General features: G+C 39.2%; 1 protein-coding gene across 1 annotated transcript in view; it reads left to right on the top strand.

The window, feature by feature from the left end:
• FTO (FTO alpha-ketoglutarate dependent dioxygenase) overlaps positions 1–16,384 on the top strand; it is a 405,189-nt gene that overhangs the window by 133,565 nt on the left and 255,240 nt on the right. Inside the window, exons 3-4 of the mRNA XM_058280010.2 lie at positions 128–755; positions 14,364–14,507. Of these exons, the coding sequence (XP_058135993.1) occupies positions 128–755; positions 14,364–14,507 (772 nt within the window). The remainder of the gene's footprint in view (positions 1–127; positions 756–14,363; positions 14,508–16,384) is intronic.

The following is a 16,384-nucleotide window of genomic DNA, read 5'->3' as shown; positions in this document are numbered from 1 at the left end:
TTAGGGAGAGATAAATTCTCTTTAGAAATGTTACCTGTTTTATTTTCTCATGCTTACAAAAAAGGACACCTTTGGAAATAATCAAATTATGACTATCCGTAAATTTTTTGCTTTGGTTTTGTTTTAGTGGCAGCTGAAATATCCTAAGCTAATTCTCCGAGAAGCCGGCAGTGTACCTGAGGAGCTCCATAAAGAGGTTCAAGAAGCCTTTCTCACATTGCACAAACATGGCTGCCTATTTCGGGACCTGGTTAGGATCCAAGGCAAAGATTTGCTCACCCCGGTATCTCGCATCCTCATTGGTAATCCAGGCTGCACCTACAAGTACCTGAACACCAGACTTTTTACGGTACCCTGGCCAGTGAAAGGCTCTAACATAAAATACACTGAAGCTGAAATAGCTGCTGCTTGCCAACTGTTCCTCAAGCTAAATGACTACATGCAGGTAGAGACCATCCAGGCACTGGAAGAACTCGCTTCCAAAGACAAATCTAGTGGGGATGTTGCACCAGTGTGTATGGCTGCAGATTTCCCCAGGGTTGGTATGGGGTCAGCCTTTGATGGACAAGAAGAAATGGACATTAAAAACAGAGCAGCATACAATGTAACTTTGTTGAATTTCATGGATCCCCAGAAAATGCCATACCTGAAAGAGGAGCCTTATTTTGGAATGGGGAAAATGGCCGTGAGCTGGCATCATGATGAAAATCTGGTGGACAGGTCAGCGGTTGCAGTATACAGTTATAGCTGTGAAGGTACAGTCTGCTGTGGGAAGACGTAGCCCTGAATGTAACATGATGGAGTTGTTTAGGCTCTGGAAATATTCATGCTGTGTATGGGAGGGGGGGGTGGTGAGTGTATGTGTGTTGTGTGTCCTTTTTAGGCTTGAAACACCCATATATCTGCAGAATATGCCTCTTCTTCATCTAGGTATGCTATGTGGCTCATTGTTATACTATATTCAGACATAAAATATTTTCACATGTAAGCCCTACTGTTATTTTGTCTTTCCCATGCCCAGAAGAACAGCATTTTGATTTCATACAGCCAACTGCCCTTCTCTAAGCCCAGAGTGGATTGTAGAGTTGCTATAATGAACTTGTTGATAAAGGACCAGGAAAACAAAATCTTTCAAATCTTTCAGGTTTCTACAGGTGCACAGTTCCATTCTTGCCAAAATATTTTATTACGGTTGATCTCACTGTCTTTATGGAAGTGATTTGTCAAATATGGACTTGTTCTTGGCTTCATACCATTTTTACTACTGTTCTTCCTTGCCAGAAGCATTTGAGGTGGGTTTCATGAGCAGACAGTCCTCTATTTTCTGAAAACTCTCTAGCCCTGCCCCCTCATCCAGTTTGGTGGTTTAAGACTACCAGGGTAGGGAAGCGGACTTGGCCCAGTGGTTAGGGTGTCCGTCTACCACATGGGAAGTCGGCGGTTCAAACCCCGGGCCTCCTTGACCCATGTGGAGCTGGCCCATGCGCAGTGCTGATGTGTGCAAGGAGTGCTGTACCACGCAGGGGTGTCCCCGTGTAGGGGAGCCCCACGCGCAAGGAGTGCGCCCCGTAAGGAGATCCACCCAGCGCGAAAGAAAGTGCAGCCTGCCCAGGAATGGCACCGCAAACACGGAGAGTTGACGCAGCAAGATGACGCAACAAAAAGAAACACAGATTCCCATGCCACTGACAACAACAGAATCAGACAAAAACAAGAACACGCAGCAAAGACTACTAGGGTACTAGCCTACCCACATTTTCCTTCTTTTAGTTTTCAGTTTCTGTGTGTTTAGGGTTCCTATTGTTTTTCTTTTTCTTTTTTCTTTTTAATTTTTTTTTCTTTTTATTTTTTTTTTAAAGATTTATTTATTTATTTAATTTCCCCCCCTCCCCTGGTTGTCTGTTCTTGGTGTCTATTTGCTGCGTCTTGTTTCTTTGTCCGCTTCTGTTGTCGTCAGCGGCACGGGAAGTGTGGGCGGCACCATTCCTGGGCAGGCTGCTCTTTCTTTTCACGCTGGGCGGCTTTCCTCACGGGCGCACTCTTTGCGTGTGGGGCTCCCCCACGCGGGGGACACCCTTGCGTGGCACGGCACTCCTTGCGCGCATCAGCACTGCGTATGGCCAGCTCCACACGAGTCAAGGAGGCCCGGGGTTTGAACCGCGGACCTCCCATATGGTAGACGGATGCCCTAACCACTGGGCCAAAGTCCGTTTCCCTCTTTTTCTTTTTTAAAAGATCTATCTATTTTTTCATTTCTCCCCCCCTCTCCATTCTCTGCTCTCTGTGTCCATTTGCTGTGTGTTCTTCTGTGTCTGCTTGTATTCTCATTAGGAGCTCCAGGAACCGATCCTGGGACCTTCTGGAGTCGGAGAGAGGCGATCATTCTTTTGCACCACCTCAGCTCCCCAGCCTGCTGCATCTCTCATTGCCTTTCCTCTGTGTCTCTTTTTGTTGCATCATCTTGCTCTGTCAGCTCTCCACTTAGGCCAGTACTCCTGCATGGAGCAGCACTCTGCGTGGGCCAGCTCACCACATGGGCCAGCTTGCCTTCACTAGAAGGCCCTGGGTATCAAACCCTGGACCTCCTATATGGTAGACAGGAGCCCAATTCCATGAGCCACATCTGCTTCCTTTTTTCAAAACAGGACTATGATAAAGGTAGTTGGCTGAACTTATGGAGTAGGCATGACTTGCTGGCTTTCTTTGCCTGACTATTTGACAAAGGAACACAATCCTTAGAATTAGCTCTTTTACCTGTTTAGTTCTTCTACCTGTTGATTAAAAGTTGTGTGGAAAACCAGAGTTCTAGATATCCCATCAAAAAATGAACTAGAACTTTTGGGAGGTCATTGTTTCCTGACAATTCTAGTTTAGTTGTATTTTGTTGTTGTTTTGTTACTTCTTTTTGTTTGTTTACTAACATAACTGTTTTAGAAAAGGGATTTTAAAAACCCCTCATGGTTCTTTTTAAATTCTGTACCATTTCCTAGCCTCAGAAATATCCTTAGGAAACTTCTGTCTTTTCTAACTTTACCTTATGTCTACAGCACCTAATAAGGAACTACCTAGCTTAGTTTTGTTTTAGTGGCAGCTGAAATATCCTAAGTGGTTGGAAATCTTGCAAGTTTCCCCAGCATCTCAAATAATGATGCTGACCTAAGAAAATCACTCGAAGGGATTTGATGTTGTCCTAATGGAAAGAACTGAAATCCTCTGATCTTTAATAAGGCCTTGCCAAGGATTTAAGAACTATCACATCTAAGAACTCTGATGTGAACGAACAATGAGGTTTGTTAATTTCTTTCTTTGGGAGGCAACTCTCTGAAACTGAAGGAGTGGTATGTGATAGCACAGACTGCTATAAAGGTGTCTTTGTGCTCCCACTTACTCTCTACCTTACAGTTTAATAGTCTTATTGTACTCCTGGAGCGTGGGTGATCATGTAGTTTTTGAAAGCTAGAATATCATTCAGAAAGGAATTTAAATTTTTATTGAATAGTTTCTATGTTCAGGAGTAGTTAGGACTGATAAAATAGACAAATATAAATAGCTGATAGAATCCCTTAAATGTTTGTGCTCTCAATTATCACCAAGAGAAGGGAAACTACAGAATTTTGAATTTGTAAGAGCAGGCCTATTCCTTTTTTCTCTTTCCCCAGACGTTCCCAGGATTCTTTCTATTAACAGTAGCAATACTGGGAGTTCTCATTTATTGAGCACTTACTATGTGCCAGGAATGGTTGTAAGCATTGTACATGGATTAACTAATTTAATCACTACTACAACCCTGTGAACAAGGTACTATTTTTATCTTCATTTTACAGATGAGGAAACTGAGGCACAGAAGGATGATTACTTTCCACAGATTAGCTAATAATTCTTGGAACTAGAATTTAAACCAGGAATTCTAGCTTCCGAGTCTTAACACCTAGATTGTATTGCGAGCAGGTGTTTCTTATCCCAGCAGTATGGCTACCTCTGGGATTTGGGTTTTTAGAGTGTCTACCTTCTGGGAAGGGTCTACTTGCTCTTCCTTGAAGGTTCTGGAACCATGCCCCCTCCCCCTACTCTCCTTCCACAACATCTGCACACATTCCTCTTGGATGATTGGAATACATTAGGTTAGCTTATTCTTTGAAACAGAACCTTTCTCTTGGTCTCTGCTATGTGTATGATTTTGGGTGAGATGTTTCGCAAAGCATGTGCCTTGGAACTTTATGGTGGGTCCACTTCTTCCAAGTGACAAGTGGTATGTTTAGTTCCTCTGACCTCCTTACAATCCTGCAAGAGTTCTGGTATGGGTGAATGTGAAGAGAGCCATTCAGGTCAAAATTATGATTAGGGTTGGGGAAGGACTTAAGGAGGGGCAAAGAAAGTGGAAATTTCATACAACTGCACTGTTTTCTGTGTCCTTGAACATGCTTGTTGAGCAAGTGCTAAGGGTAATTCAGTTAGCTATTCTAGGTGAATGGGGGCTCTAAAGGTGATAAAATGCACTCCTTTCCTTTAGAGAATAGGTGACATAAAGTGTGCTTCTGTCACTGTAATTATGTAATGGTGAAATGTTAAATCTGGAAGGGACTTTTGAAATTAGGAAGTTCAAGCTTCACTTTTTACAGATGAGAACAAGGAGATGGAGAGATGGGAATTGACTTGCCCAAGGTCACACAGTTACTTAGTGACAAAAGCAGGGATTTGAGTTGGAAAGTGTTACATGCCACAAGAGAGGTTCACATAAAATGTATGGGGAATTCAGATACAGAAGTGATTACTGCCTGCTGAAATGAAATTAAATTGAAGCTTATCTTTCAGGATTTTGCTCTCAATACCTTCTCCCAGTGAAATTTTCATGTAGATTTACAATGAGCCAATCATCCTCTTAGGTTTATTTCCATGGGTGGAGGTCACTGGGAAGTAATTTGTATAGGATACATGTAATTATATACTAAATTCATTGGCTTTCACACGTAGTTCAAGTTAATAGATATTTTCAGTAGGAAGACTGAAATGGTAGTTTTTAATCAGAAATGGCTTTGGGGAACCATATGTAAATAGGGAGAGTATTTGATTTTCCTCTTCTAGCTTTGAGAGCAATTGCTTGTTACTCCTAGCCATTAAAAAAAAAGAATTTTGTCATGGAATGCATTAAGAAATTATCATTTAATATGGTCTAATACCTTGTTCTTTGATTGGAACACCTTCAGAAAAATCATTTAAGCAATAACTGTTACCATTTATGTTTGTTTCAAAGAGAATGTTTTCTGGAATATTGTCTTTGTAGAAAAAATAACAATTCTTAAGATTTTAAACTAGTGCCAAGTGGTGCATGTTCTGGAACATTATTTTCTAGGTCTTTCATGAAGGGTCAAGGAGCCTCGCAAAAGGAAGAAAGGGCAGTCCTTATTTCCTGTGAGTAATTTTCTTGGAACTCTAGGATTCCCATTCACATCTGTGGGGAAAAGGTGAATAGATTTTAAGGATGGAAGTTTGTTCCCTTCATTCTTAAATTTCTATTTTGAAATAAGGGGCTCCATATTTTTTAACTCATCTTTGAGAGTATAAAAAGCTATGTTGTAATTGCAGCTTGGAGTTTTGCAGCATTCATCATTTTAAAAAATGCTCTATTTTATGTTTTTCTTTTCTTTTTTTTTAAAGATTTATTTATTTATTTAATTCCCCCCCCTCCCCTGGTTGTCTGTTCTTGGTGTCTATTTTGCTGCGTCTTGTTTCTTTGTCCGCTTCTGTTGTCGTCAGCGGCACGGGAAGTGTGGGCGGCGCCATTCCTGGGCAGGCTGCTCTTTCTTTTCACGCTGGGCGGCTTTCCTCACGGGCGCACTCCTTGCGCGTGGGGCTCCCCCACGCGGGGGACACCCTTGCGTGGCAAGGCACTCCTTGCGCGCATCAGCACTGCGCATGGCCAGCTCCACACGGGTCAAGGAGGCCCAGGGTTTGAACCGCGGACCTCCCATATGGTAGACGGACGCCCTAACCACTGGGCCAAAGTCCGTTTGCCTATTTTATGTTTTTCTTAGCCTCCCTCCATTCCTGTCTGTCTCAAAGCTCGTTTGACCTGTATTTGTTTCATTGTATCATGCCTTGTCTTAGAATTATCTTTGCAGTCACTTTACTCCTTAGTAAAACTTGTTTCATCTTATAAGCAGTTTCCTTTATTTTTGCTCTCATGCAATTTTTTATTCACTTAAATGGTAATTAAGCACCTGCTACTTGTAAGGCACTCTTCTAGATGCTAGATTTACAACAGCAACAAAACAGGCAAAAATCCTTGCCCTTATGGACAGAAAATAAACCAAATAAATAAGTAGATTGTATAACAAGGGTGAGGGCCAGGCTTATAGTTTCACATAGAGAAGTCAGGGAAGCCCTCATTTGGGAAGTAGCATTTGAGCCAAGACTTGAAAGAGAATGTGAGCCACTCAGAACTTTGAAGGGAGTCTAGGTAGAGGGATCGTTGAGTGCAGAGGCCCAGAGATGGCACATGATTGGGATGCTTCAGAAGCAAGTGTGGCTGCAGCAGAGTGAGGGACGAAGAAAAGTAACAGAAGTGAAGTCAGAGGCTGTGTGGTCGGGGGTGGGGGCTGGGGGTAGGGGCATTGTAGGTGACTGTAGGCTTTTACTTTGAGTGAGATGGCAAGCCAGTGCAGGTTTGATCAAGTAGAGGAAGTGGGACAACATGGGAAGCTGGAGACCTGAAAGGGGCTACCACAATAATCCAAACTGGACATGATGGACCCAGATTCAAGAGGCAGAGGTGGTGAGAAATGTATAATATACAGTCCCATATCTTTTTTCGCTGAAACAAGAGTGGCAGTGGTTTAGTGGCTGTGAGGAAGGAAAAGCTGCATGACATCTCCCGTTTGTCAAGAGTGAGCTAGGTCAACAAGAATGGCTAAATGTTAAATGATGTATTAATGTGACAAGCAGGGGATAAGAGGACAAATTGGAGTGGAACAGACTTTACTGTCTCTAAAATTAATTGGACACTTGAATTCTCTACTATTGAATGACATCATTCCTATTGAATTAATTAGCTGTGACAAGTTACTTAAATTCTCTCTGACACAGTTTTCTTATCTGTAAAATGGTTATGTGAACAGTACCCTCCAGGAGTGTGAGAATTAAATACGAGTAAAGTGATAACAACAGTGGTTAGCACATAGTAGGTATTCAATGAATGTGAATTATTTTAATTTTTATTAAAAGTGTACATTCATATATTTTAAAAAGTTAAATATTTATGTAAGATTTGTTAAAAACACCTTTCTCCCTATTTTCATTTCCCCAGGGGCAATCGTTTCCACTCCTTTCTAAGTTTTAGTTTTTCATTTGGTAGTAAATAACAGACTTATACTATTTTGGGCATTATTATTGGCTTCTTGTTAAGGAAGGTGAGCATTTATTTAGTTCTCTTTTCTCCCCCTCTGCCTACACATGTACCCTCTTCTTATTCCCCCATCTTCCCATTATAGATGCACTGAAAGTTTGGTTATGTCAGTGTTCAGCCTTTTTAGTTATCATGACGATGAAAATGTTCTTCAGAGCCTTGAAATAAGTTATGATTAGTTTTCCTTTTCCTTGTAATTTTAAAGTTTTTTCCTGTGTTAATGGTGATCTTTTTGTTTGCTTGTTTGTTTATGTGGTTTTCTATGTAGTTATCATTAATTGAACCCCATGCGCTCTGCCAATTGTCTAACTTTCTGTTAAGACTTTCAGAATCACCAAGTACTCTGTCAGTTTCAATTTCTTGGAGAAATATTTCCCAGAGTGTACTGATCTGGTCCAGTCTGGACTGGTTGCCCTCTTGCCTGATGGGATAGTTGTCCCATTTTGTGATTTCTTTTCATCATAATCCAGTGGATTCCCTTCACTTCTCTCCTTTTTGCATCTTGAGATTACTATATGTCTTGTCTTTCTTCTTTCTGATTTGCTTCTTCATTTTGGTGGAGCATATCCTCCAATGGCTTCTTGAGAAAGGATTATTAGGAGGTAAATTTTGAGACCTTGAATGTCTTCTATTGTCTTTGTTCTATGTTGACATGTGTTGTTATTTTAGATATAGAAATCCTGATAGGAAAGAATTTTTCTTCTAAATTTTGAAATCATTGTACCCCTGTCTTTTATCTTCCCATATTTACATGGAGAATTCTGGGTTTTTTTGTTTGTTTTGTTTTTTAAGGAGGTACTGGGGATTGAACCTGGGACCTTGTACATAGGAAGCAGGTGCTCAACCACTGAACTACACCCACTCCCTGATGTTTTTCTTTGTCCTTTGTATGTGACTATTTTGGTGGACTCTTTCAATTTGGAAGCTCATGTCCTTCAATTTTTGGAAATTTTCTTGATTACTTTATTAATTATTTCCTCCTCTCCAATTTTCTCTTCTCTCTGGTATCCCTATCATTTGGTTGTTGAAACTTTCACTGTTCTTCAAGTTTTCTTATTTACTCACCTATTTTTAATCTTTTTGTACTTTTTGATCCACTCTCTGGGAGATTTCCTAAGCTTTGTCTTTTCCAACTGGTCTTTTGATTTTTTAAAAACTATTGAAATATTACATCATAAACATACAGCTTGATGAATTGTCATGAAGTCAATACATGGGTGTAATCTATACCCAGATCAAGCAATGAAACCTCACTAGCATCCTAGAAAGTCTCCCTTCCAGTCTCTACTCCCTCCTCCCCGGCAGCAATAACCACTGTCTTGATTAGGCCATAGATTAGTTTTGCATAGATTTGAATTAGAATTGTAAGCTCCTTGAGGGCATGATTTATGTCTTGATCTCTCTTTGTAACTGCATATAATGGAAAATCAATTAAGTATTTATTGCCTGAAATCAATAAATAGTTGTTCTTGTGCCCTTGAACTGCATTGTGGTTACTGTTCAGTAATACTTTAATCTATGTAACTACTGTCCCTTCAATATTAGGATTCTTTTGATTGCAAATAACAGATGCCTGGTCTATACAGTCTGAATTTTTAAAAAGGGAAGCAGTTGTTTCAACTGATTTGGGTTGTGTTTCTAATTTCTGCCCTTCATCTCTTGGTTCACCTTATGCTGTGTTTGCTTGCCTCAAAAGAGGGTCCCAAAGGACTGCCCCAGTTTTTGTGGCCACACTTTTCTTTTTCATGAGCATTGGGAAGGTGGCAAACTTGGTCTTGGACATATTCTTTGAACCTTAGACAAAGCTTTGCCTGAAGCTAGGTGAACAAATACTTGTCCTCTTTTGTTTAACCTAGTTTGGTTCTGTCCTGGTCTTCATTTGCAACATGAAGTCTTCCTGTATGTTTCCATGACCCTCTGTACTTTCCAGAGGTTGCCCAAGGAAGTGCAGCCTCTATTATTTATTTTTAAGATTTACTTATTTATTCCCCTGCCCCGCCCCCTGCTGTTTTTGCTGGCTATGTCTATTCGCTGTGTGATCTTCTGTATCTGTTTCTCTTTCTGTCTTCTCTTATCATTTTTTCTCCTCTAGGAGTCACTGGGATTCCATCCTGGGAACCTCTGATGTGGAGAGAGGTTCCCTGTCAGCTGCGTCAACTTCATTTCCTGGTTTCTGCTGACCTCACCTTGACTCTCCCCTTTGTCTCTCTTTTGTTGTGTCATCATCTTGCCATGTGACTCACTTGCCTTGGCACTGGCTTGCCACACGGGCACTGGCTCGCTGAGCAGGCACTCATGTGGGCGCTCGGGTTGCCACGTGGGCACTTGGCTCACCATGTAGGCACTTGTGGGGCACTTGACTCACCACAAGGGCGCTTTCGCAGGCACGTGGCCTGCCACAGAGGCACTTGGCTTACGATAGAACCCGAGTCCTCCCATATGGTAGGTGGAAGCCCTATCACTCGATCCACATCCGCTTCCCAGTGCAGCCTCTATTGTTCGAAGCTCTGCTTTGGAGAACAGTATTGTTTGAGAAGTATCTTTGCTTCCTTTCCTCATTTCATCTTTTACTTCAGTTAATATAATGGTTTTGAAGCTTTAGCCAAGACCACAAAGTAATTTTTCTCTCCTTTTCCCAATTTCCATTTTTTCCCCCAAGTCCATGAAACAGGATGTAATGAGGTTCTCCTTTTTATGTGAATATTGACGTCTTTTTAAAAAACCTTCTTTGCATCTTAATCTGAAAGCTGACAGGGCCAGACATTGTGTTGAAGGGCTTTAGGTTTTTCTGTGAAGAGCTTTCAATATTTCTCTTGAAATCTCAGGAAACTTATAATTAATTTCAGTTTATTTTCGTCAAGGAACTATGTTTGTCTTGAATTACTTGTTTCAAGGCATCTGAGAGCAGCTACTTGCTACAGATTCTCATATAGGACTGATTAGTTCCCCCCTCCCCCTTCAAACTTTTCAAAACTCTCCATTTCTTCAGACCGTTCATTCTTCAGTGTCTGAAAAGGGTGTGCCCTGTGCCAGCAGCAGACTTGAATCCTTGTTCCACAGAATCAGTCAAGGAAAGCATTTCTAAATTGTGGCACTCTGGCAGAGAGGCTTGTTGTTGGCTGACCTTTCTTTCCTGAGGATGTAATCTTTCTGTAGTGTTTCCCAAATGTTCTCGGGTTATGTAGTACCCATTTGCCTTTACTGTGGGAACCTATCTAGAAATATTGTGCAAAGCTGCACGTACAAGCTTGTTCCTTCCAGAGGGATCATTCGGAAATACAGATCTGACCTATGAAAGAGTCATCAGTGACTCCATCATTGTCCTCTATAGAAGGCTACATTTTTTACTGTGGTTAATGACGGACCGTCTACCCACCTCTCCAGCCTGTCTCTGGTCTTACAAATCCCTATTATTCATGTGGCACCCAGGATTGATTGTCTTCTTATACAAACACCATGCCATTTCTCTCCTAGATTATGTCATCCCTTCCTTATGCCTTCCTCTTTCACTTTCTGTCTCCCTCCATTTTTAAAACAGATTCTCAGTCCCACGAAATGGAATGTCATAGATTAGCACTGGACAAAAATGGCATCCTTAGGCTCCATATACCAGCTGACCATCTGCAACATTTGGATTTCTCCTGCCTCATGATCTTTGACATGGATAGGAAGATACTGTAGGTGTTAGTCAAGGGGAGACTGTAAATAATTGCAAGGGTGGTTGTCTTAGAAACCTTAGCTGTTGGAATAGCAAATAGGGTTATTTTTTAATGTGTGGGGATGAAGAATATATACTTAGATATCACATACTTTATTGACATACAGTATTAATTATGTATGCTAAATATGGCCCAAACTTATTGTGATGTATTTTATTTGATTGGGACTGTAATCTCTACCTTCAAGCTCAGGCTTTTTTTGTTTGTTTGTTTCTTATGTAACAATGATTGCATAGAGCTTTAAAAATGTAAACAAAATATTTGATGGTATTTTGTCCTTTATTAAACTGAATTAAATTTTTCTTAAAAGTCTAGGTAACACCAAAAAATCAAATTGGTTAATTTTGAAGTGTTGGAACACTTTAAACTTGACCTTTAAATTTACCATTCTTTTGCATTTTACTTCTTCAACAGTTTAGTTAGTGGTGGGTGGGAATGCACCAAACACACTTAAGCACTTAAATCCTTTCAGTGTTACTGAGGCTGAAAGACAAGTAGGAGCCTGCTAGCTTTGCTTGTTCCCAAAATAATGCGGGGTAAGTATAATTAGTTACAGTTGCTCTAGGTAATTATAAGTTAATTTCATTGAGCAAGTGAATTTAGGAGCTACACTTAAGCCATAAAAATTTTATCACACTCCACCGAGCATCATCCCAAGGGGAGAAAATCCCCCAACAAAACATTATTTTAATGTTTCCAAGGTGCTGGATTCATGGGAGACATCAGGAAACACTGATTGAAATTGCATTCTCTGCTTGTCTTTCAAGGTTTATTGATGCATTTTAATTTTTTAAATTTTTAAAATTTATTTCTCTCCTCTTCCTACCCCCTGCCCCAGTTGTCTGCTTTCTGTGTCCATTCGCTGTGTGTTCTTCTGTGATCGCTTCTGTCCTTATCAGCGGCACCAGGAATCTGTGTTTCTTTTTGTTGTGTCATCTTGTTGTGTCAGCAATCCGTGTGTGCGGCGCCATTCTTGGGCAGGCTGCACTTTGTTTTGCACTGGGCGGCTCTCCTTACGGGGCACACTCCTTGCACACGGGGCTCCCCTACACGGGGTTGCGCACATCAGCACTGCACATGGGCCAGCTCCACATGGGTCAAGGAGGCCCGGGGTTTGAACCGCAGACCTCCCATGTGGTAGGCAGACGCCTATCCATTGGGCCAAGTCTGCTTCCCATGTTATATGCTTTTGAAAGTTTTTATATATGGCCATCCCTGCAGGATTTAGTGTAGGGCAATAGATTGTTTCTGGTCTTTTTGCTCTCATGAAGAGTGCTATAACAAATATGCTTGTTCAACAGTCATTTTGCAACTGTGCAAGTAGGAATTTTAGTATACTTTCCTATAAGAGGAATTGTGGAATTCCTTTAAAAGTCAAGTGGTTTATGCCTTTATAATTTTGACAGGTATTGCCAGATTGTCCTTTATAGAGAGTATAAGTGTGCCATTTTGCTACATCCTTATTAACACTGAATTTTATAAAAGTTTTCAATCTTTTTCTGATCTGATAAGTGATAATAAGATATCTCATTGTGACTAATTTGCACTTCTTGTATACAAATAAGGTTGAACAGCTTTTTGTATGTTTATAAAAACTAGTTTCATTTCCTTTTATGTGTTCTGTCTTCATAACTTTTGCCCATTTTTCTATTTGGTTATTAATCTTTATCTTAATGTGTTCAGACTCTTTATATATTAAGAGAAACATCCCCTGGCTATTCTTGCTTGTTTATATTTCCATGTGAATTATAGAATCAGTTTGTCTAGTTACCCACCCCACTCATCTCAAAAACAATCCTGTTGTTATTTTTATTGGAAGCCAAATTTGTAGATCAATTTAAGGAGAACTGATATTGTCATGATATATGTCTTGTTTCTTAAGAGTGTAGTATGCCTTTACATCGGTTTAAATCTTATCTTGTGTCCTTCAATAACATTTAAAAACTTTCTTCACATGGACAATATGCATATAAGAATACTACTAGATATTTTATTTTTATATATGGGATTTTTGTTTATATATTTGGAAGTTATTAATTTTTGTGATTTAATTTTTTTAGCTAGCACTTCTAAAATTTGGCTATTTCTTGGGATATATTTTTCCTGGTTGATTTGCTGATAAATAATCATATCATCTGACAAAAAATATTTTTTCTCACTTAAAAATATATGTACCTCTCATTTTGTCTAATTAGGGCTGCTCTTACCCAACTCCAGAGGGCACCATTGCATTGGCCATTCTTTCAGAATAAGGATGCATCATCGTGGTGATATGGGACATCCTTTTCTAATTGTTAACTTTGGGAAAGTTTGTCATGTTTCCCTATTAAAATATGACAGTGGCTTTTGGGTTGAGATAGAGTTGTATTTTATCATGTTAAAGAACCTAGCTACCTATTTCTGTTTTATTGAGGTTTTTGTCATGAAAGGATATTGTATTTTATCAAATACTTTTAGGTATCTCTGGTGACTCATGATTTTTGTTTCATTAATATGAATTTTAAGAACAGACATTTACATATTTAACTATCCTTGCATTCATAGAATAAGTTCAACTTGGTCATAGAATATTCTTTCAATATGTTGCTGGATTTGCATTGTTTCCCTATATTATATTGAGGAATTTCACATTGATTTTCATATGTGAGATTGGCCTGTGTATGTGTGTGTTTTCTTTTTGGCTTTTGATACCTATTATTCTACTTTCATGAAAAGAACTTTAGAAACTTAATTTTCTAGGTTCTTAAACTATTTAAAGTGTATTGAAATGGCCTACTCCTTAATTTTTTGGTAGAATTTCCCATTGAAACTCTCTGGGGCCTGTGTTTTTCTGGGAGATAATTCTTTGACTAGTTCTTCTATTCCCTCTAGGACTTGTTTAGCTTTTCTGCCTCTTCTTGGGTCAATTTTGATAAAGAATGTATTCTTAAAAATTACCCATTTAACCAGAGTCTTTAATTTATTTGCTTAAAATTCAGCAAAATAATTTTCTTTTACCTTCCTCAGTATCAATGTGAATGTCTTCATTTTATTTGAGTTTCTTTGATGCAAATAAAATAAACTCCATGATAAAAAGATTCTGAATGGTGTTTTTTTTTTAAAAAAAAGACATAAAAGGAGGATATATTTCACTTAATGTCCATATTTTATGAAAACTTGAGTTATTTCTAAAATAACCATTGTATTACCCAAAAGTTTAGTTAAAACATTTCCATTGTGATCACTTTTTTCTCTTTTAACAGGTCCTGAAGAGGAAGATGATGATGATCCTCATCTCGAAGGCAGAGATCCTGATACTTGGCATGTTGGTTTTAAGATCTCATGGGACATAGAGACACCTGGTTTGGCAATACCCCTTCACCAAGGAGACTGCTATTTTATGCTTGGTAATCTTGGGAGTATGAAAATTATATTGATGTTCTAGTTTCCAAGTTTGGATTATTGGGTATATATTTTCAATATGTCCTTTGAAATAATCTTTTCAAGCATTTGATAGTAATATGAAACTTCTTTGTAAGATTTTTTGAGATACTTCTAACTTTTAGAAGTTGCTTCTTATTTTTAGAAGGAAATTCTAAATATTTATGAAGTTCTGCAAATGTACTCAACAGTTTTCAGGATTCTTCATCAGAGCTACTGAATACTAATTTAAATAAACTTATTATTGTGGAGTTCTTTAAATATTTCCCCATTGGTACAAGTTCCTAATAGTGAGAGAGTTTTTCCTAGTCTGAATTTAGATTCTCCTCAGAAACAGCTGACCACTTGTCATTTGGTTCTTTAAAAAGCAGTATTTTAGCTGCAATTAGGCTAACAAAGCTGTGGAGTTTGGAAGACTTCATTTTTGCTTCTTTGCTCTAATTTTTTTGTTTTGTTTTTTGGATTTCCTACTAGTTTCCTGATGCATTGTGCAGATAGAACTTTTTTTTTTTTTTTAAACTCATGAGATTCTCAGGGTTTATTCTTATCTTGACGCTGGCTCCTGATTATTCAGGGTTTATCTCACTTTAACCTGCCTGGGGGATCTATTTATCAGTTGGTTTTGGAGCGGGGAAGTACTAGGTCTCTAGCTCAGAATCTGTGATAAAAATTAATTTCCAGTTAACCAGTTGTTGTAGAGGTTCACTGTATTCCAGATATGGAGTAACACAGGTTCTAGGGGAGATACGGAGGCAAATAAAACTTGGTTTTGCCTTCTAGGAATTTAGAGTGAGGAACAGCTCTGTAGGCCATTATCTCATTTAAATATTTTCCAAATTTAGTAATTAACCCATCAGCTTTACAATTGTTGTGCTATCCATGTGCTACCTATTGTACTATTATTTACATAATATTTCTTTCTGAATAGAGCCCCTTTTTTCTTTCACTGAAATTTATTTTAAAGAGCTTATGTTACTATCTTAAATGGAAAACCAGTATTACTTGATATGATTAGGGTTTTATAAATATAAATAGAGAGAAACTAAACCAATATTTATTAAGTGCCTGCTCCTTTTGTTTTCTGGAGGTGCTGAGTCTAAGTCTTGTTCTCTCTTTCTTTAAAAATAAGGAAGATCAGCAACTGTTGGAGAGGTGTTAATTGCATCATGGTACCACTCTTGACACTTTCTCCTTAATGTCAGCAGGAGAATTGGAAGATCGTAATGTAGGGAATTACTTTCTTACAGTTTGACTCGTGCTATTTTATGCTGGTCCTTATACAAAACTCTTAAGCTCTTCACCTGAGTTTGGTCCTGTACTTGCAGAATACTGATCTAAACGACACCTTAATCTCTTGCCTTCCATTTGCATGACACTTTGCAGTTCACAAATTGGTTTTACAAAAGCAATCTCATTGAATCGCCATACCAATTTGTGCACCTTGTGGAGGAGATTGCAAAGGAATTGTTCCTTTTTTTTTTTTTAAGATTTTTTATTTTTTATTTATTTCTACCCCTGTCCCCCAGTTGTCTGCTCTCTCTGCCCATTCGCTGTGTGTTCTTCTCTGACCCCTTCTATCCTTATCAGCTGCACCTGGGAATCTGTGTTTCTCTCTGTTGCGTCATCTTGCTGTGTCAGCTCTCCGTGTGTGCAGCGCCATTCCTGGGCAGGCTGAAATTTCTTTCCCGCTGGGTGACTTTCCTTTGAACTGCAGACCTCCCATGTGGTAGACGGACGCCCTATCCATTGGATCAAGTCTACTCCCAGGGATTGTTCTTTTTGAAACTAATTTTCCTAAGGTCCCTCAGTTAGTATGAGGCAGAACAGGGACTGGAATGGGTTA

Source organism: Dasypus novemcinctus, chromosome 18 (genome assembly GCF_030445035.2).
Source record: "Dasypus novemcinctus isolate mDasNov1 chromosome 18, mDasNov1.1.hap2, whole genome shotgun sequence".
Lineage (NCBI taxonomy): Eukaryota > Metazoa > Chordata > Mammalia > Cingulata > Dasypodidae > Dasypus > Dasypus novemcinctus.
This window is presented reverse-complemented; position numbering and strand designations above follow the sequence as displayed.